At 41.9% G+C, this 23,337-nt stretch overlaps 1 protein-coding gene and 1 non-coding gene across 2 annotated transcripts in view; one reads left to right on the forward strand and one right to left on the reverse strand.

The window, feature by feature from the left end:
* The window catches only part of LOC117988209 (NBAS subunit of NRZ tethering complex-like), a 43,458-nt gene that overhangs the window by 900 nt on the left and 19,221 nt on the right, over positions 1 to 23,337 (forward strand). Inside the window, exons 4-27 of the mRNA XM_069507895.1 lie at positions 463 to 596; positions 1,726 to 1,820; positions 2,329 to 2,506; positions 3,534 to 3,689; positions 4,091 to 4,315; positions 5,090 to 5,194; positions 5,273 to 5,359; positions 6,116 to 6,313; positions 6,864 to 6,989; positions 8,155 to 8,278; positions 9,138 to 9,277; positions 10,656 to 10,969; positions 12,166 to 12,478; positions 13,172 to 13,327; positions 13,937 to 14,073; positions 14,702 to 14,899; positions 16,612 to 16,714; positions 17,284 to 17,492; positions 17,863 to 17,975; positions 18,974 to 19,106; positions 19,437 to 19,679; positions 20,089 to 20,203; positions 20,576 to 20,680; positions 21,131 to 21,350. Coding sequence (XP_069363996.1) covers positions 463 to 596; positions 1,726 to 1,820; positions 2,329 to 2,506; positions 3,534 to 3,689; positions 4,091 to 4,315; positions 5,090 to 5,194; positions 5,273 to 5,359; positions 6,116 to 6,313; positions 6,864 to 6,989; positions 8,155 to 8,278; positions 9,138 to 9,277; positions 10,656 to 10,969; positions 12,166 to 12,478; positions 13,172 to 13,327; positions 13,937 to 14,073; positions 14,702 to 14,899; positions 16,612 to 16,714; positions 17,284 to 17,492; positions 17,863 to 17,975; positions 18,974 to 19,106; positions 19,437 to 19,679; positions 20,089 to 20,203; positions 20,576 to 20,680; positions 21,131 to 21,350 — 3,927 coding nt within the window. The remainder of the gene's footprint in view (positions 1 to 462; positions 597 to 1,725; positions 1,821 to 2,328; positions 2,507 to 3,533; positions 3,690 to 4,090; positions 4,316 to 5,089; positions 5,195 to 5,272; positions 5,360 to 6,115; positions 6,314 to 6,863; positions 6,990 to 8,154; positions 8,279 to 9,137; positions 9,278 to 10,655; positions 10,970 to 12,165; positions 12,479 to 13,171; positions 13,328 to 13,936; positions 14,074 to 14,701; positions 14,900 to 16,611; positions 16,715 to 17,283; positions 17,493 to 17,862; positions 17,976 to 18,973; positions 19,107 to 19,436; positions 19,680 to 20,088; positions 20,204 to 20,575; positions 20,681 to 21,130; positions 21,351 to 23,337) is intronic.
* On the reverse strand, positions 9,824 to 9,896 carry TRNAF-GAA (transfer RNA phenylalanine (anticodon GAA)). The gene has a single exon. It is a non-coding gene; the product is annotated as a tRNA-Phe (tRNA).

Consider the following 23,337-nt stretch of genomic DNA (forward strand, 5'->3'; position numbering starts at 1 on the left):
CGTTGACCTAGAAGCATGAAATTTGGCAGGTAGGTATGTCTTATAGCAGACATTCGGGGAAAAATCTGTAAACTGTGAATTTGTGGTTACATCATACAAAAAAAATTAAATTGTGGTCATGAATTAATAATTAGTATTTTCAATTTTCGAAGTAAGATAACTATATCAAATGGGGTATCACATGAAAGGTCTTCACCTGTACATTCTAAACAGATTTTTATTTATCTTTATGCATCATAAATTTTGATTTATTGTGCAAAATGTTGAAAAAATACAACTGTAGTATGGAACCCGCGTTGCGCAAGCCTGACTCACACTTGGCCGGTTTTTCAAATACGTAAGTGAAGTGGTTCCAGAGATTACATACACACAAACTTACAATATTCACACTCTTCTTTATATAGATTATAGATATAGATTAGTGTTCTACAGTAAAGATCAAAGTTTTTTAATTTTCTTCAGTATCCAGAGATGGTTATTCACAATGGAGGAAGTTGGTTTGGAGTCCGGACTGCTCATTCATAGTGGTGGCGTATGGCAATGGAGTTGTGAGCTTTTTTGACCTCACTGCGTCAAACCTTTTCAACATTCCGGCTGTAAGTTTACCACAAAATGAGACAAGCTTTTACTCTTTGCTTTTGGGGTCCTTATTAGGCCGAGGCCACATTGGCAAGACAACAAAGAGACAACAGCAACATCACCCTTATTGAGGCAATGCAGCTACCCGCATATGTGTATAGGAGTTTCTTTTAATTCTTGTGTTTCCTACCAATTACAATCTGGATTCCCTTCTCATTCTGAGAGGAGACCTGTGCTCTGTAGTGAGCCGATGATGGGTTGATCATGATGATGATGATGACAATCTGGATATCTTTGAAACAAAATCTTCATCATGACTTTCTATCAGGTGTGATTGTAGTCAAGCATGTTCCTATAATCTAAATATATAAAAGGATTGACTGACTGACTGATCTATCAATGCACAGCTGAAACTACTGGACGGATCGGGCTGAAATTTGGCATGTAGATAGCTATTATGACGTAAGCATCCGCTAAGAAAAGATTTTTGAAAATTCAACCCCTAAGGGGGTTAAACTGGGGTTTCAAAATTTGTGTACTCCATGCGGACGTAGTCGTGAGCATAAGCTAGTGAATTTAAAAAAAAGCTTGCAGTGCATCCTCAGCCTTAGGATTCAAGGGACATGATGATAAAAATTACAGCAGTTAGGATCCTAATTATCCAGTCAGGATAATTCCATACCTCCCACGTTCAAGCTTTAATTGGGTATTTGACTCCAATTTTTTTATTTCTTTATTATAAACTAGGATAAAAATAATGACGTAAACTGAAAAAACTAATTTAATCAATCAAATAACAAAAAAGTTATAAGCATTCAAATATTTCTGATTAGACAGAGATAGCGATACAGCAGTTTGACGTCACACCTACTAATGCCATAGTAGCTTCGTGCGGTTTCATACAAATTTTCGTTTTGCGAGAAAGTAAAAATTAAAATGCCTGTAACTTTGTAAATCTTTGTTGGATTTTAATATTTTTTTCAGCGTACGTCATTATTTTTATCCTAGTTTATAATAAAGTAATAGTATTTATCAAATTCAAAAGTAGGCAAATACCCAATCCCAAACATGATTTTGAAATTCAGAAAATGTAATAACAATAACCCTTTCACATGGACAGTTCATTCAGAAGGAATTTTTTTGCAGGATTGCTCAAGACCAGGTGGTATGGAATGCACGGATAATACTCATGCAGTTTCCGACATTATATTCAGGCCACTAAGAGTTAAAGATACCAAATGGTATGTAGTGAACATCCATTATACGTACAATGTTAAATTTTATATGCTTGAAAACGAAAAGTGTCACTTGTTTTTATTACCTCACCTGGTATTTATACTAGATATAATACTATCTATACTAATACTTAAATATTAACTTAATATTATAAATGCACAAGTGTGTCTGTCTGTCTATTTATCTGTCTACTAGGTGTTCACTGCTCAACAATTTAAATGATATTGATGAAATTTGGTGCAGAGTTCTATTATCTATAGTTCTTGCATTTCACGAAGGCCACTGACTCATGCTTGTGTTTAAGTCGTATCGGTATACGTAAGGTCCGACATGCACGCACACTTACGCAATGACCATGTAAACGACGTTACCACAAGTAAAGTTCACTAGCCTTCATGAATTGCAAGAACTGTAGTAGTAGTACTAGTAGTATCTACATTAGTACGTGTACTTTTCAGTAAACTAAGGAATACGAAAGTATATCAGGTTTCACTAGACAGACTAACTTTTCAGGAACTGGGAGGTTTTAGTGGTGACGTACGATGGAAAGTTGCGGGGCTACCTCGTGTCGGTGACGGAGGGGTGCAAGCTGCACCACTCGTTCCGGTTCCCCGGCGGAGTGGCGGCCGCGTCCTACTGCGAGCCGCACGCTACTCTGTACGTTGCGGGCGTACCGCGGGCGCCTTACAAGGTAATTACAGTAACCAGCAAGAAATATTGTACCTTTAAAAATTTTTACAAAAAAAATAAAAACCGACTTCGTTACACAAACACAAAAAATTGAAAAATAATTTAATTTATTACCGAATATATTATGTAATAAATTGACACTATGACACCGACCCCAAAAATATTATTATGGAACTATATTAACTCTTGTATACATAATATATTCGGTAATAAATTAAATTATTTTTCAATTTTTAATGTTTGTGTAATGAAGTCGGTTTTTATTTTTTTTGTAAAAAAAATTTATTTCACAATTTTTAGTGGCCCCATGGAATTATGCTATGACTGGTTAAAAATCTACTGTTTACTAAGCTATTACACTGATCGCGAGCAATTTACTCTTATCCGTTGAGGAGTTCCAGTATCTATCTTCGAAGATGTTCATCAGAACTTCACCAAATTGAAATGGGACCAACTTTGAAGTATACCCTTTCAAACAAAAAAAGAATTTTCAAAATCGGTCCAGGCGTTTTCGAGTAATCGGGGAACATACATAAAAAAATAATAAAAAAAAGATTCCAACAAATTGAGAACCTCCTCCTTTTTTTGAAGTCGGTTATAAATGAGATTTCGACTTTGTAGACCGTTGTCTCTGTCACTCATACGGCATACTATTTTGTCGGCCTCAACGACAAAGACAACGCTGTACTAAACTCTCTTTCTTAAGGTTCACATTTTTCTTATTGGTCGGACAAAGGCAATACTTTTGTAAAAGTTTGACAACTATGAACATAATGTAACATGGAGGGAAGAAAATCTCATCATTAAAAGAATGTTAAATATGCATGTGGAAGGAAAAGACAGAGACAAAAGAAAATGTTTAATGGATTGGTGAAAGACGATATGCTTGTAAAAGGACTGATTAACGCGATAAAAACGAGTGGAAGAAAAAGGCATATTGTACCAACCGCATATAGAGTGGGATAAGGACAGGGTGAAGAAGTAATTTTTTTTAGAATCCTTCTAGATGTATTAGACCTTCTTTACAGGATCCATCATCGCCAGTGAGCGCAGGCATCACAGCTTGGAGGCTGCTAAATGATGAGCCTTTTTACAAGCTATCGGTGGTTTCCGACGAGCTGGAGGCGCAGCTCGCCAACGAGCGGTTCCATCTTCACATGCCTATGCTCTTCTCTAAGAATATGGTGAGTTTTCATTCAGTTAACAGGGATTTCGATGGAGCTGCAGAAAGATAAGATATGATATTTAACTGTAAAAGTAATTTTTTTCATTGCCAAAGAAGTGAAACTTCTTTGATTTATATTCATAACACGATTATTAATCGGCGGACATTTTTTTAAATTTTGGTGTCTGTTTTCTTAATGATAATATTACTAGGAGCTCCAAAATGGCGATTTTGAAAAAAAAATCGGTTTAATAGCAATTCACTTGTCATTCGTCACTAATTCTTCCGTCACCATTAGGTCCGTCACGTAAGATAATTTTCATAAAGTCACCTCCATGCGGTATGGTCTGTCCTATGCAGATAAAGAAATTTCACCTCAAAAAAATTCAGCACTTTATATGCTTTTTTTTTTTTTTATAGAACTTCATAATCCGCATGGTGACGTCACCAGACAACAGTAAGCTGGTGTGCATCCACTGCAACGGCGACATCTCAGTATGGCGGTTACCGCTACTGAAGGCGGAGCGGCGCTTCCGGCTCGCGGAGCAGCCGCAACACTCCCTGCAGAGCCCTCTGACGCCAGACCAGGGGCCTAAAGACCCGGCCTTGTACATACCCGCTGACGTCAACTGGTGGAGCAACGAGGCAAGTATACATCGTCACAGACAGACAACTCAGGAGCGTCGATTTCGTAAAACCGGCATCAATCATTATTACAATCTCAATTGGTGTGATTGACTGAATCTGTGCGATTCTTGTAGCAACAATGCATTGTAGCCAATAGTGGGCGAGCGTCAACCAATCAGAGGTGATTGCGATCGTGACATTGTAGCCGTCATTCTACCGCAATCGCGCAGCAGAATTAACTCCAGATAATTATTTATGTGAGTAACGGCTGCTGGAAGATTCTCAAGAGTTACCTGGGTGTAAATTTGGACGTCATCTGCATACATCTTCTTCACTCTGGGCTGGTTTCCGCACTTAAACGTTTCCGTCTGTTGTGCGTGATCTGCATACATGTGATTGAGATAGTTTTTGACGTAAAGAATTAATGAAAATAGAAAAGAGGAACGGTGCCAGCATGCCACCCTGAGGCACACCAGCAGTAGTATCGCACCAAGTTTGAATGAGTTTCCTCCAAACAAATACATTTCTTTTGAATAAATAAAAATAAATAAACGGTAATCATTTATTTGCAAGAACGTTGGTACAAAAAAGATAGAAGTATACATGTATAAAGAGCCCTTAATATTTGACTAAATTTATAGTCTGCAAATATTGAAGTCGGTTGGTTAACTTTAAACATTTATTGGTTTGCTTATCTCGTTGAAATTATTATTTCAAGTTCGTGGTGTTGTCAGATTAAAAAAAAATTATGAACACCAGTTACAGTGATATGATTACAGTTATTATTTTCAGGAAATCATCGTGTCCCGGTTTAGCGGAGCGGTTACAGTTTGTGGAATCAAGGATATGCTCAACATACTCGGCAAGAAACCGGAGTTCTTTCAAGGGACGCCGAAGGTTTAACCATTTTATTATATTGGGCGAATTCATTCTTATTTTATAATAGACAAATATTTAATTATGAAATAAATTCAGGTGACGTGTGCGTTTGACGGTGCGTTCATGGCGTTGGAGTGCGAGTCTAACGTACTGCCTGCGAGGAAGTCGCGTAGTGATGAATCTGTAAGTGTATAGAATAGAATAAGTAGTTTTTCCATACTAACTTTTACACAGTACTTGCTTTCAGGAATTTTCAAGTGAATCAAACACTGGTTCAGAATGTGTATTCAAAAATTCAATCAACAATATTAGTTATTATGTAAATAAATAGGTCAATTACCCATTTACATTGAAGAGCATTGCAGTAAATCTGTGGTATAGGAATGTTCCCAGTGCTACCTACACTTTATAGGCAAAGGAATAAAAAACAAAAATAAAATTTGGGTGCTATATATTCCATTAAGTATCCAGAAGCTGCCGTAGTAAATATTATAAAACATCGATATTTTTTTATCTGGATAAATATCACAGAAATTCTACGTTAATTTAGCGAGTATAAATCCATACTAATATTATAAATCCGAAAGTGTGTCTGTCTGTCTGTCGGCTAGCCTATCACGGCCCAACCGTTCAACCGATTTTGACGAAATTTGGTACAGAGATAGCTTGTATCCCGGGGAAGAACATAGGCTACTTTTTATCCCGGAAAATAAAAGAGTTCCCATGGGATTTTTTAAGACCTAAATCCACGCGGACGAAGTCGTGGGCATCATCTAGTTTGTTATAAATTGCAATGATGCTTATTTACATTACGCAGGTGTTCAACTGCCGTATATTTTTTAAACAGCGGAAAAGTTTTAACATTTCTACATTTTTGTAATACATAGAACAAAAAACACCCCCCCCCCCCCCCAAAAGATTTTTTAAATTTTCAAATAGATGGAGGTGGTAAAAGCTGAAGCAGAAATAGAAGATTCCATGTTGGAAGTGGCCAAAGAGCTGTTCAAGACAGTGCTCTATGCCATCACTGACATCGAGACGTTCCAGCCCAAGCCGAGGAAGATAACCGTTGTCTCCAGGATATACAGGCTCCTGGGAGTCAAGAGTACCACGCCTACTGAACTGTTCTCCAGAAAGGTAAGCATTTTTATGGTTCCCTACCTTAAAAGGAAAAAAAGAAACCCTTATAGGATCACTTCGTTTTCTGTCTGTCCGTCTGTCGAGAAAACCTATAGGGTAATTCCCGTTACCCTAGAATCGTGAAATTTGGCAGGTAAGTAGGTCTTATAGCACAAGTAAAGGAAAAAAATCCGAAAACAGTGAATTTGTAGTTACATCACAAAAAAAATGTATTCACGAAACATTTATTTACTAAATCACATATAGGTAGCGCAGTCTACATAAAAGTGTGGTTTATGTTTTGAACGATGGTACAGAATCCTTCGTGTCGCACTTGACCGGTTTTTGATCGATGTTTATGCCAGGAAAGTTAAAAAAACTATTTAGAAGATATTTTTTAAAGGCTAGTTCCTGCTAGCCTAGAAATGAGGTGACAGCACCTCATTTCTGATTTGATCACGTAGAGAAACTTAATGCATAGCTCTCTCCATCGCCCGCCGAGTTTATCAAACCCATACCCTTCATCAGCTAGTTAAGTCGATGCTAAGTTAAAAATGATTTGTTACAGATTGAAAGCGGCAGCTACACCGAAGCGTTGACGCTGGCTGAAACGTTCAACCTGGACAGCGACCTGGTGTACCAGCAGCAATGGAGGAAGAAACCCGTCTCCACTGACGCTATTCAGAACTATTTAGTAAGTATCCGTTTCTATCCTTGCCTATCTGAATAAAGAGTGTTTATAATGGGGAGTGCTCTGAAGAACTTTTTGACCTCATTCCACCCTCCTTTTTCTACAACCGCTCCGCGCGCCACCGTAAGCAGTTTCACCCCCACCACCTGGGTGTCTGGTGCACTTCGACAATCCATTGTGCCAGATCCTTCTTTCCACGCACATGCAAACTGTGGAACCAACTCCCATCGGCAGTGTTCCCACTAGATTACAACATGGGGTTATTCAAGGGGCGGACCAACAAATTCCTAAAAAGCCGGCAACGCAGGCGGTTCCTCTGGTGCTGCAGATGTTCATGGGCGGCGGTAATCACCATCAGGTGACCCGCCTGCTCGTTTGCTCGCTATCTCTATTCCAAAAAAAAAGAGAACTTTATTAATCGATAAGATCGCCTTACGCTTCACGAGCAAAGAGTGTTCATGAAACCATAGTGACTTCTTTCCGTTGTATCATAGACAAGGATTTGTTTGACTTTGTGGTTAAAGAATTTTATTCTCAAAAGAAATCAGATGTACAAATTTCACTTAATGAGAAATTATAGTAACAAAACTTAAACTAATTTTATCTTTCGGCACAGCGCGGTGGCAAGCAACAACACGATCGTAAAAATAGCGGGTAGTATAATGTATGGCAATGCTCATACACTTTGCCGGCAGGGCCGGACTCAGATATTTATAATAACAAAACTTTTCAGTTTCTTTTTGAAAATGTTTATCTTACTAATATTTTTAATTTCTGTAGGTATTTTATTAAACATTTGTGCTCCTTCAAAAGTTATATTCTTTTTACCGTAATTAGTGCGTGAACCTTTTAAAGAGATGTTATCAACGTTACGTAAAAGTCGGCCTCCCAGTTCCCTTTTAGTTTTAAATGATAATTTTGAATGTATTGTCTTTGATATAATTTTTTTAATTAATATGCATGTATTATAGTAATACATTTGTAGGATATTCATTAATTTAGTTTCCGCATAAATAATTTTTGTAGGGGTAAGGAAGTCATAATTATAAAGAATTTTTATTATTTTCACAGATAAATGTTACCATTATACTTACCTCAATTCTAGTAATTTCACAAGCGGGTAACTTCGTGACACGTTGCTTAGATAACTTTGTATTGTTTTGTACAGAGCAAAGTATCAAAAAAGATCTGGGCAGTGCACCAGTGCGTGGACCGCCTGCCCGAGAGCCTGCAGGCCGCTAAAGAACTGCTGCACTTTGGACTGGAACTTACTAATGAAAAAATACTGGATGGTAAGTGGTACCATACATAGTTCGTACAACCGATAGACGTTGGGGTCCCAAGGTGCTGGAATGGCGACCTCCCACCGAAAGACACAACGTTGGAAGACCCGCCACTAGGTGGACGGACGACATCAGACGAGTCGCAGGGGGCCGCTGGATCCAGGAGGCGCAAGACCGTGGCGTGTGGAAGTCCCTACAAGAGACCTATGTCCAGCGGTGGACGTCTATCAGTTGATGATGATGAAGTGGTAACATAACAGCATCGCTAGTGGAGAATTTGGTATTGCCATTAAAGAAATTCACCAAGAAAAAATGTAATTAAAATTCTTTCAACATGGCGGAGATTCAATATAACTAAATTATATTGCAATACTAGCTGATGACCGCGATTTCGTATCAACACAGACAGACGGATAGACAGAACGAAGGAGAATCATATTACGGTTCTTTTTATCATTTTGGGATACGGAACCCTAACAATATGTATTTTTTTGACAATTATTGCTCATGCATTTTTTTCACTATTGCATACAATTGAACTTGCACCTTATGTTGGCGAAATAACGTCTATATTTCAGTGAATATGTTGCTGTCACAATGCCGTTTCAATCTTTTTGGTAGATGATTTTTTCCTCAGCAATTGAGGCTGTCTGTATAGTAAGCAAATGGTATTAGGCCACTTTAAAAAAAATCACTTACTATAATAGTACGTGACAGGTCGAGATGGCAATCGGGGTAAGAGATTGGCGGGTCGCCCCGCACACCCGCACGTCGCGCGCGCTATCCCGCACCGGGTTAGCGCGGGCGCTGTGTTGCCATCTCGACCTGTTGCGTACTAGACTTGGGTAAATAAAGATTTCCTCTGAAGAAATCAACAAAGAGCTCCCGGAAGATGAGTGGAAGGACCCGGACAGCGTTACTCTGGAAGACCTCAACGCGTACACGAGCGAGCTGCTGCGATGCAGGCACGTCATGCTGTTCTACAAGGAACGCCTGAGGCTGTACGAGGTAACTATCGAGTCTGTCATTTTTGATGGCAGCCTTAAAACAGCTGTCCTGTTTGGCGGTCCTTTTAAACACGGACGGACTTTCGCGTTACTAAAAAATCAGTACTCTTATAAATGCGAAAGTGTGTTTGTTTGTTGGTTTGTTGATTCGTCCTTCAATCACGTCGCAACGGTGCAAAGGATTGATGTGATTTTTTGCATGGGTATAAATAAAGACCTGGAGAGTGACATAGGCTACTTTTTCCCCGGAAAATCAAAGAGTTCCCACGGGATTGTTAAAAAACCTAATTCCACGCGGACGAAGTCGCGGGCATCTGCTAGTCACATGTAAAAATGTCTTGGTGATATTATTATCAATCGACAAAATATTGTCTGGACCAGAATATTTAAAAAATTTTAAAAAAACTTGTTTATGCACGACTATAGTAACTCGGATCTTTTTCGGACGGAAATTCTTACGTAATTTTTACAAAAAAAAAAAAAAAACGGACGGATCTTTTTCGGACGGAAAAATTACACGGAAATGTAAAAAAAAAACTAAAATTCTTGCCGAAACCAGGGATCGAACCAGGGACCTTTAGATCTTCAGTCTAACGCTCTCCCAACTGAGCTATTTCGGCTTGTATGTACAAGTTGAAATTAATCATCGCTAGAGTTGAACTTTTCACGCGAGTGTTTTATCAGTACAATTTTTATTATTTGTGTTTTTTTGTCTACTATTGTTATCATCAAAATATAATCACAACATTTTTTCTGCTGGATTTTAGCACAAAAATCTTGCTCCTTTCAAGTCATGGAATTTAGCAAAATTCTTAACAAACACTTTTGCTATTAAGTTATCCTTGAAACTCAATGAAAATTCAGCACTGCCGCCGTCACATCTCACTTATTTCTTACTACCAAAAAGTTCAATAAATCGCCCACTGCGCAGGTTTAAAACGTTCAGGACGTCGCGGGTCTCATGTAATCTATACTATTTTTATAGAGAGGTACAGTTTCTAAGTTTGTTTGTAGGGGATGATCTCTGGAACGATTAAACCGATTTTGAAAATTCTTTCGCCAGTAGAAAGCTAAATTTTTCCTGAGTGATATTTATTTTATTTCAAAAAAATTAGAGATCCCTACGAAAATTGTTATTGTAAGTTAATGCAAAGCCGGGGCGTGTCGCTAGTTGGTACAGAAATAGCTTGCATTGCGGAAAAGGACGTAAATATCACTACCTAGTTAAAATAAAAATAATTTTTATTCAATTAAACTTTTACAAGTACCTACTTTTGAATCGTCAAATGCCTTTCCTACCGAGAAGATCCAGCAAGAAACTCGGAGGTTGCTCTTTTTTGAATACTTACCCATATTGTTATGAAAAACTTTTCTTGTAGGCAATACTCCGATGCGAGAAATCAACGTACGTAAAAGACGAATACCACCGTCTAAGAAGCAATAGTATAGTCCATAGTGCCATGGAAATCGCCAAAGAAGGCCGTATAGAAGCTCTCACTTGTCTATGGCCGTACATAAAGAGCTTGACGATGCAACTGGCGGTATTGGATAAGCTACCAGAGACCCTGTACCCTTTGGACTATCAACATTTACTGCCCACTAAGGAACCTTTGACGTGGTTCGAAAAGAAATCGCCTATTAAGATCCAGCCTTCGGAGCATGAAAACGATTGGTGTAAAAAGGAAATATTCAGGTAAGTTTTAATAAGATTTTTTTATGTAGGACACTTACGGAAACTACTACAATACGGTATTTGACGACTAGTCAAATCAGTACCTAACTTTATATCAAACGTCTATTTCACTCCCTTAGGGGTTGAATTTTCAAAAATCCTTTCTTAGCGTATGCCTACGTCATAATAGCTATCTGCATGCCAAATTTCAGCCCGATCCGTCCAGTAGTTTGAGCTGTGCGTTGATAGATCAGTTAGTCAGTCAGTCACTTTTTCCTTTCATAATATATTATACTAGCTTATGCTCGCGACTTCGTCCGCGTGGACTACACAAATTTCAAACCCCTATTTCACCCCCTTAGGGGTTGAATTTTCAAAAATCCTTTCTTAGCGGATGCCTACGTCATAATAGCTATCTGCTTGCCAAATTTCAGCCCGATCCGTCCAGTAGTTTAAGCTGTGCGTTGATAGATCAGTCAGTCAGTCAGTCAGTCATTCAGTCAGTCAGTCAGTCAGTCAGTCAGTCACCTTTTCCTTTTATATATCTAAAAAAAATATATAAAAGGAAAAGGTGACTGATTATATTTAGAAGATTGATAGCTGCCAGTCAGCCAATTGAACTGAGTAGAGGTGGTATACCTCTGCAAAGCTATATTGCCAACGATTTGCTAATGCTAAACATTAGATTGGTTTACTCTATGATACTAGACCTCGGTGGTGTTCGATAGACTATCAGATATAATTATTTTATTCAAGCTCAAACCATTAATAAATTAATCTAATTCGATTAATTCGATTAATGATTACCTTGTAGAGAAGTTTTAGTTTTATTTTAATCTTTGACATTTGTAATACTATTATTTAAATTTGTATTTTTTTTGTGACTAAGTATTTAATGTGACTAATTTGATCAAAGCTATGTACACGTTGTTAGGTATATCATATCATATTGGCTGCTAATAGGCAGAATTTGGCTGTACCTTTTTGCTTTTGTAATATCTCTACTGTTTACCCATATTCGCAATAAAGAAATTTGAATTGAATTGAAAAAAAATATCTTTAAATATCATGTGACACTTGGCAAAAGCGAAGCTTTACTCTGTCTCACTCACTTACGTAAGCTACAATACACGCTGCCCAGCGTTTCACTTTTTGTAATTTATGTTTGTACAAAAGCTCTGTTGAAAAGTTTCGCTTCATAAATAGTTTCCCTCCAGATCAATATGGAGTTCGAACTGGTCAGAAGACACAACGCCAGAGAATGAAACAGCTGCCGACATAGACATCGACCTCGCCAAATGGTACGACAAGCGTGCGAGGGAGATAGAGGAGCGCAGCGGCATCGCCTCTCACGCTCTGACACTGGTCACCATCGCCAAAGTGGGCGGGGCCGTGGAACACCTCGATAACATAATGTTCCATCTTCTAACATTGGACACGCTGATATATGACATCAATGTGGAGGGAGTTACGTTGGCTCAGGTGGAGAAAATGACCAATTTAGAAGTTTGCAAGATGCTGATGAAGATGGTAAGTGTTACGGAAAATCGTATCTTGTGTATGTTCATAATATGATGATCAAAAGTTCCCTCGGTAGCATATTACCTTAAAATCCGGCCTAGTGCGAATCAGACTCGCGCACCGATGGTCCCGTACTACAGTCGTATTTATTCGACTTTAAAACGTATTTTTTCGACGTATTTTTTTTTCATTTAAAATATCACAACAGTGCTATCTCTAGGAATTAACATGATTTAGTTGAATTTTGTAATGCTGTCACTTTTTGCCAAGAGCATAATGCGGTTGCAAATCTCATCTAGGAAATCAAGCCCCAATTATGCGTATATGTGCAAAATTTAACGAAATATCAAAAAAGATACCTGGCATCGACATATTTCATGACTCAGCTACTGCATTCAAAAAAAAGCTCTTATCATTCTACGGTGGGTTCATCTCCTAAGTAACTTAATTATTAATTGTTTAGTTAAGTAGTTAGTTAAGTTCTTTTTATTTGTCTAGATATTTTACAAATGCTGTGTAAACATTTTATAGATACATTTATCAGCCTGTGTTTGTCTATAAGTGTCGTAGTTTGTGTTAAATTAATGTATTGTGTGTGTTCCTAATAAATAAAATAAAATAAAAATAAAATAAAAAAGTGACAACATTAAAAAAATTGTGCAAGTGGGCCAACAAACAGCTAACATACAAAAATTGTTTCAGTCGACACCAGCGAGTTTCGTGTCGGATCTGAAACAGTTCGTGGTCCCGTACCTGAAGCGTTACGAGAACTTGACGAAGCGCACCGGCTTCTGCCTCACGGGCCTCATGGACTTCCTGGAGAGCATCAGCGTGGACGATCTCTCTTACATACTGTTGGTAAGTATTGTTTCAGTCGACACACCTTCACCGTGACTCAGTTCGCGCACGCGTCGCCACGTGTGATTATATTCTCTTTGCGCGTCGTGTTTGAGACGCACGCACGCAGTCTATTTTTTTTTTTTTTTTTTTTTTTTAATATTATCTAGTAGACTAGTCGGGCTAACGTACATAATACGTGAGTAAAGCCGTGTTATCATACATGTGAGTGATATTCATTACAAATAAATATAATGTATGGCGACTAAAGTCACGAATTTTTCGGACTATGCTCGACTAGTTTGAACCCGTCCGGAATTCTTGTTTTGCGGGCTGTGACACGCAAGGCACACTGAGCTGTGTGGGGCTGAGGTCAGGGGACAGTCGGGCATACTCCGACAAACACGTTTAGCTCTCATACATTTTAGATTTAAGCTATATCAGTAATGTGGCTAAATTCCGTTGTACTCAATCTCTAAACTAAAATGGCACGTCTAAATCTATTGCTATCCCTTTCATAATGTTGCTTGCGGAAATGGATAGCACTAGATTTAGACCTGTTAATTTAGTTTAGTTTTAGAGATAATGTACAAGAGAATTGGCCCCAATTTTATACACTTTTACTTGCAGGTGCTTCGATCACCCAAAGAGTTCGAGCTGGACGTCCGCACTCACTTGGACTTGGTGGAGAGATGCCTGTTCGCGCACACCGGCACCGAGCAGCTCGACATGGCGTGTGATCTGCTCGATACTATACTGAAGGAGTCGTGAGTATCAAGTTAGACTTGGGCGCGTTTGGACACAAGACCGACAAAACGTCATATAGGTATGAGAGACAGAGACAACGCTCTACAAAGCCAAAATATCATTCTAAAGGCTGATGTGGTACATTACATTCGGCCGTGTACTGTAACTTTAGTTTTAAGTACGCAATTAATTATAACCACTATAATAATAAAGCCTTTTATTACTGAAAAAAGATAGATTTACAATATTATTTCATTACAATCTTTTAGGTATAAGTACATAATATAATTGCTTATAATTACAGTAAACAAGTTGGTATACCTATAATATTTTCCGGTTAATTTTTATTTTATTTTATAGAACACAATTTTCTATCACATCAATAACTTAATAATTAAAATTTTGATACTAAATCACAATTTATAAAAATTTGAAACAACATTTATTTTTGTTTTTATGAAAAGCTCATACTTATTATGATATGTACTAACCCCATTAGGGGTTGAATTTTCAAAAATCCTTTCTTCGCAGATACCTACGTCATAATAGCTATCTGCATGCCAAATTTCAGCCCAATCTGTCCAGTAGTTTGAGCTGTCCGTTGATAGATCAGTCAGTCACCTTTTCCTTTTATATATGGTTCCGTAGTGACGGCAGTATTTCCACAACGGCCCTCCTGCGTCGTTGCGCGGAGCTGCAACGACTGGTGGTGGGCAGCGAGCGACTCGCTTGGCGCGGCGTGCTCGTGCCGCCCTGCGCACTGCGCGACCTGAACCAAGATGCCGCGCACGCGCTCAAACTGCTCGCCAGAGTCGCAAGAGGACACGCCACTGCGGCCGCCGCGGGGTAAGTGTGACAATATAAAGCTCTCTTTCAGCCTCTGTAGACCGAAAGAAAGTCAAAGTACGACGGTAGCAGTAGGTACATACATGTACAAATATGCACTAATTAACAGCTTTTAATTTTTATAACAGTTTTTTACTTAGATTTTATTAAATTTGTATAACGCGAACTCGCCATCCTCACATAAACTTTAACAGTTTCTAGAGGATGGCGAACTGTTTATTTTAAAATGTATTATTGAAATTTACGTGATCAATAAAAAAAAAAAAAAAACATCAAGACGTCTTACTGGACGCGTGTGCAACTTCTAATGTAAGGGAACTGCGTTAAGATATTGTCACTCTGCCGAGATGGCAATATCTCCATATTACCCCTCCTGCCTTGTGCTGGAGCGACTGGTGGCAGATATCGCGCGTGCCAATAAAAAAACAAATCGAAACGAAGCGGCGCTAATCATTTCGTCTCACTTGCACTTTACATAGGTATGTATTTGTATACTTTGTAAGTGAAATAGAATTATTAAAGTAAAGTAAAGTGCCTAGGTAAAGTGTCAGAATGGGGCGCACAAAACCTAGTGCAATTTAACCCAACTAAAACACAGGTTTGTGCGAAGTCCCGTTTTACACTGCCTCCTCTCTTTCAGAGCACTCCCCTCACACCTTCCAACAGCATTGGGATCCTTGGAGTTCACATTTCGAGCGAGGTTCAATTCCGCGATCATTTGGAAAGCAAGGCCAAATTAGCCTCCAAAAAGCTTGGGGTGCTCAACAGAGCAAAGCGGTACTTCGCGCCCGAGCATAGGCTCCTACTCTATAAGGCGCAAGTCCGCCCTCACATGGAGTACTGCTCCCACCTTTGGGCTGGAGCACCCCAGTACCAACTCCTTCCATTTGATCGGATCCAAAGGCGGGCTGTTCGACTTGTGGACGATCCCAAACTAACCGGCTCGTTGGAAAGCCTGGAGCACCGCAGAGACGTTAGCTCTCTATGCGTGTTCTATCGCCTGTATAATGGGGAGTGCTCTAAAGAGCTTTTTGACCTCATTCCACCCTCTTTTTTCTACAACCGCACCGCGCGCCACCGTAAGGAATTTCACCCTCACCATCTGGGTGTCTGGTGCACTTCGACCGTCCGCTGCGCCAGATCCTTCTTTCCACGCACGTGCAAACTGTGGAACCAACTCCCATCGGCGGTGTTCCCACTAGATTATAACATGGGGTTATTCAAGGGGCGGACCAACAAATTCCTAAAAGGCTGGCAACGCATCGGCGGCTCCTCTGGTGCTGCAAATGTTCATGGGCGGCGGTAATCACTTAACATCAGGTGACCCGCCTGCTCGCTTGCTCGCTATATCTATTAAAAAAAAAAAAATTAACGTCGCTCTTTTCGATTCGCGTACGCACAAGTTGCTAACCAGAGTTGCGCGTGGGGTGCTATCACAGCCTCCGCGGGATATGATTTCTGACTGACACCTCTATCCGGATGGATGGAGTGAAGACTTCGGCGGGGAGGGGTGATGCACGCACAACAGACTGAACGTGTAAGTGCGGAAACCAGCCCAGAGTGAAGAAGAAGAAGAATAACATGCAAGCGCATGATTGCAATCGCTAAGAAAGTAGCCTAGCTTCCACTTACTTAAGTTGTCTGTTTATTAACCGGCTTATAATAAACTAAACCATCCATATAATTGAAATTTTTCTCAAATCGGTTTGTAGGGAAGAGAAACCAACACAACAGGATTGGGAGAATCTCCTCAAAGACTTACTAGAACTGCGATCCACGCTCTTTGACTGCATCACCACAGAACAATGTTATGAGGTAAGTATTCGACATATAAGAACTATTGGAAGTTGGAAGGTCATGTGTAGTGTTTGTTTTTTTGTGTTATCTAATAATATTAACATTTATGTATATCTCTAATTTTACGGAATTTTCTAAATACTGATACCAAGTTCAAGAGTCTTAAAACACCCATAACATAGTTGAAATTCCACGGACTTTTTTGTACACTAGACATCTAAATATGTAAAACGAAAAGGTGACTGACTGACTGACTGACTGATCTATTATTATTGGACGGGTCGGGCTGAAATTTTGCATGCAGATAGCTATTATAACGTAGACATCCGCTGAGAAAGGATTTTTGAAAATTCAACCCATAAGGGGGTAAACTAGCGGTCTGAAATTTGTGTAGTCCACGCGGACAAAGTCGCTAACATAAGCTAGTATCTTCAATATTATTAATCCTTAGATTTGATTCGGCGTCGATAAATTTTGCTAGTAATATGTGTTACCTACGCACAACAGACGGAAACGTTTAAGTGCGGAAACCAGCCCAGAGTGAACAAGATGTGTTACCTACATAAAAATGTATTCGTTTGATTCAGATATATGTATCAGCGCTACTAACGTCGGGTGAAGCGTCGAGCATTCGGCTCGCGTCAGACGTGCTCACAGTATCGCCCACACTACGCTTGCCGCCCAACTCTCCGTACAAGATAAACTACAGGCGCAGCGTGGAACTGGTGTCCAACGCTGCCAAGGAGTACTTCAACTCGGCCTCGTCTCTGACCGACCCTGCCTTGGAGCTAGCTAAGTAATTTGATGAGAAAGTCAAGAAGAAGTTGATGAGAACATTTGTGTGAACATACAAGATTGTTTCTTTCAAAAAGTTCCAACCGACTTTGAGATTACTGCACAAAATTCGTTCCTTTAAAAAAAATGTTCCAGTCGAATTTTTTCATGGGTCATTTTCATTTTATGAAACTAGTGTCAAATCAGAAAAAATACAACCCCGATTTTTCTTCAGTTTAGACCTATAAATTGGCTTAGTACTGATTATTTTCTGCTACACTCAAAAATAGAGAATATGACTATGAATGAGATTAAGCTATTGTATGCTTAGTTTCTTCTTAATATATTTTGCAAAGATATTTCTATGACTATTCTAAGGTAACACTTTTCAGATGCTGCCTCATGCTGATCGAAGATGGCGATCAAGAAATAGAAAAAGAATTGGATCTTATATCTGCCTTGCCCATATTGGCTGCGTTCAATCTATCAATTCTCCCAATTCAAGGTAAGCTTTTAATTTTTAGGTTAAAACAGACAGACATGCACCTGATAGACCGATTTTTTCCTTTTAAGTCAAATTTTATAATGCAAAAACTGGAAACTGAATGGAACTGAAATGGACTAGCGCTTGGCAATCAGACCTGGTGGCAAGTGATGATGCAGCCTAAGATGGAGCACGCTTGCCTAGAAGATGCCTATTTACTCTCGACTTGAAGGTACCCATATTATAATTTAAGGGGAAAACATCCCTTAAATCGTGAAAAAATATCAATTGTTCCACACACAAAATCACTTCACTAAAGCGTGAAACAAACTAGAGACGCGTCCGATAGCCGCGACTGAGAGGTGTGCACAGTCATTTGGAACGCGCCTTGCAAGATATCTCTCGGACGTCCGAGCGCTCAGTTACCGTGCGACAAGGCTCTCTTGGCACTTCAATGACATTGACAGGGGGGTGCTGTTGGAGAACAAAGGCTTAGAATATTCAAACAAGAATAAAGAGGACACGTGACGGCAACGTTAGTTCCGATTTTCGGCACGCGCCAAGATAGCCTTGTACGTCCGCGATTTTCACGGTTCAGTGTACCTGAATTATCCAGCAGCGGGCGATGGAGAGAGCTATGCTTGGAGTTTCTCTATGTGATCAAATCAGAAATGAGGAGATCCGTAGAAGAACTAGAGTCACCGACATAGCTCAACGGGTTGCGAAGCTGAAGTGGCAATGGGCAGGGCACATAGTTCGTAAAACCGATAGACGTTGGGGTCCCAAGGTGCTGGAATGGCGACCTCGCACCGGAAGACGTAGTGTTGGAAGACCCCCCACTAGGTGGACGGACGACATCAGACGAGTCGCAGGGAGCCGCTGGATTCAGACGGCGCAAGACTGTGGCGTGTAGAAATCCCAACAAGAGACCTATGTCTAGCAGTGGACGTCTATCGGTTGTTGTTGATGATGATGAAAGCTTTTCTTCATTAGTTGGATGACAAACATTTGGTTCGCAGTGCGTCTCTGTGAAGACAGGATGACCCTGATAGAGGACTGCCTACAGGCGGATTCGAACGCGTACCTGGCGAGCCACAAACTGCTCAAACTCGCCAAGCTGTTACGCATCGCGGGAGACGATGAGCAGACGAGGTATATTTCCTTTTTGAATATTTACTTTTATTTGAATTATTTCATTGAGATTCTTGTGTGGTTCTGGTGTTTTTTAATGGTAATAGTAATAATTATATTTTTTGTTTATTTGTTCGTATATAGACTTAATTAAAAGTGTAAAACGCTGCACCGCCAACGAAACCCATCTTCACTTTTAAAAACTGCACATCAACTGTATAGAAACTTTCATCTGGTAATAAGCGAACAAATTTGATTCCAATCGAGAGCATCAGAAACGTACGACATGTAAATATGCGAGAAGTGAATTTCAAGATGCTTTGCTTCACAAAATGTCCCTTGTGATTGCAGGGAGGGTCAAGTGCTTGTAGTGGTGGGAGAATACGCCCTAGCAGCTGGCGTGGCGGGGGGCGGCGCTGCCGGCGCGGCGGCGCGCAGACTCGCAGCCCTACGGCACGCGCCTGCCGCCGACTTGCTCGCGCGAGTAGCCAGACATGCGCACGCGCACGCTACCACGGCTGACAGGAGGAACTTGCTAGCCGCTGCGCTGACGTACGGCTCGCAGGACCAGTTGCAAGATATGCTTAAAGCCAGGTCAGTTGCACTCAGTGTCGTGTGTGTGGCTGTGTGCGTCCGTGCGTGCGTGTTGAACATTGGGGGAACAGAAAAATTGTGGCAGGACGATACGCTGCGTTAAAGCCCACGAACTCATGAAATCTACAATTTATCTACATATATTTTACTATATTATGTTCGCGACTTCATCCTCGCGGACTGCATAAGTTTCAAATCCCTATTTTATCCCCTTAGGGGTTGAATTCTCAAAAATATTTTCTTAGCGGATGCCTACGTCATAATAGCTATCTATCTGCATACCAAATTTCAGCTCAATCCGTCCAGTGGTTGAAGTGTGCGTTGATAGATCAGTCAAGTAAGTCAATCAGTCAGCTTTTCCTTTTGTATATATACATAGATTAAGTATTTTTATATTTTCTGTGGCCAGGCTAAACCTGGAGCTAGAAAGCTTGCAGCAAATGGGCGCGGCGCTGCGGGACAACAGCCGCCTGGAGGCGCGGTGGCCGTCCACGGAAGACGAATTCGCTGATGCTATCACCACGGTATTATTATACAACATTGATCTATAATTACTAAGATGAACAGCAGGGCGATTGTCTAAAACCTGCATCAATCATTATTACAATGTCAATTGTTCTGATTGGCTGAATTTGTGCGATTCCTGTGCAACAATGCATTGTGGCCAATAGTGAGCGAGCATTAACCAATCAGAGATGATTGCGATCGTGACATTGTAGCTGTCAAACAACCGCGGTAGGGCCACTCGTCACGGACAATATGTCATTCCCAAGTGGCCAGGTTTGCACATATATGTACATCGTACATCTATAACGCGTAAAATTTAACTCCTCATGCGCCATTTTAACTTTTTGTGTCAAGATATCTAGAAGATGCAACAGTATATTTTGTTTCAGCCTATCATAGAGAAAAAAGATTTAATAACACCCACTCAGGCAGAAAAGAAACCACTGCTCAACTACTTACTGGATTCCTTCCAGAATAAATTCACTTTGAGGTCAGTTACCACTTTTAGTGTACAATTTTATTTTTCGCATGTTCCCGTTTAATCAACATGTGCTGTTGTGTATTGAAATTAAACTCATAATTATTTAGAGTTCTTGCAATTGACGAAGGCGAGTGAACTTTACTTGTTACGTCGTATACATGGGTGGGTATTGCACAAGTGTGCGTGCCTGTCGGACCAATCAGTCGCAACATTTACTTATATCGATACGACTTTAATTCGCTACTACACGTCCCGCAAATTGCTATTGCGCTGGAACCATGTCTCATTTACATCGAAATGACGTCATTTTGACGTCAGCCAAAATAAAAATATACCATCAGCTCGAAACTTCAGTCTAGTGCTGACGTCACTAAAATGGTGGCCACGCGCTTTAGCAATTTGCGGGACTTGTACTAACTTTTTTTTATTAGTATCTAATTTAAAATATTTTAGCAGTGGCAAGTCCAATGCGCTGGAAACATCGGAGCGAACGGTCCACTGCCAAGAGTTCTATCGCTCCCTGTACCCCGACCACGGCGTGTCTACCAACTACTACTGCTACGACCGCTTCTCTGTACCCGACGACATCGACGGGCAGGCGCGCGTGGGCCAAGCCGCGCTCAAGTGGCTCTACATACAGAACTGCCTGCACGCGGGGGACACCAACGACATGGAGACTGAGGGTGAGTCTAGACCAATGTCCAGTACCCCGACCACGGCGTGTCTACCAACTACTACTGCTACGACCGCTTCTCTGTACCCGACGACATCGACGGGCAGGCGCGCGTGGGCCAAGCCGCGCTCAAGTGGCTCTACATACAGAACTGCCTGCACGCGGGGGACACCAACGACATGGAGACTGAGGGTGAGTCTAGACCAATGTCCAGTACCCCGACCACGGCGTGTCTACCAACTACTACTGCTACGACCGCTTCTCTGTACCCGACGACATCGACGGGCAGGCGCGCGTGGGCCAAGCCGCGCTCAAGTGGCTCTACATACAGAACTGCCTGCACGCGGGGGACACCAACGACATGGAGACTGAGGGTGAGTCTAGACCAATGTCCAGTACCCCGACCAGCACGTGTCTACCAACTACTACTGCTACGACCGCTTCTCTGTACCCGACGACATCGACGGGCAGGCGCGCGTGGGCCAAGCCGCGCTCAAGTGGCTCTACATACAGAACTGCCTGCACGCGGGGGACACCAACGACATGGAGACTGAGGGTGAGTCTAGACCAATGTCCAGTACCCCGACCAGCACGTGTCTACCAACTACTACTGCTACGACCGCTTCTCTGTACCCGACGACATCGACGGGCAGGCGCGCGTGGGCCAAGCCGCGCTCAAGTGGCTCTACATACAGAACTGCCTGCACGCGGGGGACACCAACGACATGGAGACTGAGGGTGAGTCTAGACCAATGTCCAGTACCCCGACCAGCACGTGTCTACCAACTACTACTGCTACGACCGCTTCTCTGTACCCGACGACATCGACGGGCAGGCGCGCGTGGGCCAAGCCGCGCTCAAGTGGCTCTACATACAGAACTGCCTGCACGCGGGGGACACCAACGACATGGAGACTGAGGGTGAGTCTAGACCAATGTCCAGTACCCCGACCAGCACGTGTCTACCAACTACTACTGCTACGACCGCTTCTCTGTACCCGACGACATCGACGGGCAGGCGCGCGTGGGCCAAGCCGCGCTCAAGTGGCTCTACATACAGAACTGCCTGCACGCGGGGGACACCAACGACATGGAGACTGAGGGTGAGTCTAGACCAATGTCCAGTACCCCGACCAGCACGTGTCTACCAACTACTACTGCTACGACCGCTTCTCTGTACCCGACGACATCGACGGGCAGGCGCGCGTGGGCCAAGCCGCGCTCAAGTGGCTCTACATACAGAACTGCCTGCACGCGGGGGACACCAACGACATGGAGACTGAGGGTGAGTCTAGACCAATGTCCAGTACCCCGACCAGCACGTGTCTACCAACTACTACTGCTACGACCGCTTCTCTGTACCCGACGACATCGACGGGCAGGCGCGCGTGGGCCAAGCCGCGCTCAAGTGGCTCTACATACAGAACTGCCTGCACGCGGGGGACACCAACGACATGGAGACTGAGGGTGAGTCTAGACCAATGTCCAGTACCCCGACCACGGCGTGTCTACCAACTACTACTGCTACGACCGCTTCTCTGTACCCGACGACATCGACGGGCAGGCGCGCGTGGGCCAAGCCGCGCTCAAGTGGCTCTACATACAGAACTGCCTGCACGCGGGGGACACCAACGACATGGAGACTGAGGGTGAGTCTAGACCAATGTCCAGTACCCCGACCACGGCGTGTCTACCAACTACTACTGCTACGACCGCTTCTCTGTACCCGACGACATCGACGGGCAGGCGCGCGTGGGCCAAGCCGCGCTCAAGTGGCTCTACATACAGAACTGCCTGCACGCGGGGGACACCAACGACATGGAGACTGAGGGTGAGTCTAGACCAATGTCCAGTACCCCGACCACGGCGTGTCTACCAACTACTACTGCTACGACCGCTTCTCTGTACCCGACGACATCGACGGGCAGGCGCGCGTGGGCCAAGCCGCGCTCAAGTGGCTCTACATACAGAACTGCCTGCACGCGGGGGACACCAACG

This window comes from Maniola hyperantus, chromosome 2, assembly GCF_902806685.2.
Source record: "Maniola hyperantus chromosome 2, iAphHyp1.2, whole genome shotgun sequence".
Classification (NCBI taxonomy): domain Eukaryota; kingdom Metazoa; phylum Arthropoda; class Insecta; order Lepidoptera; family Nymphalidae; genus Maniola; species Maniola hyperantus.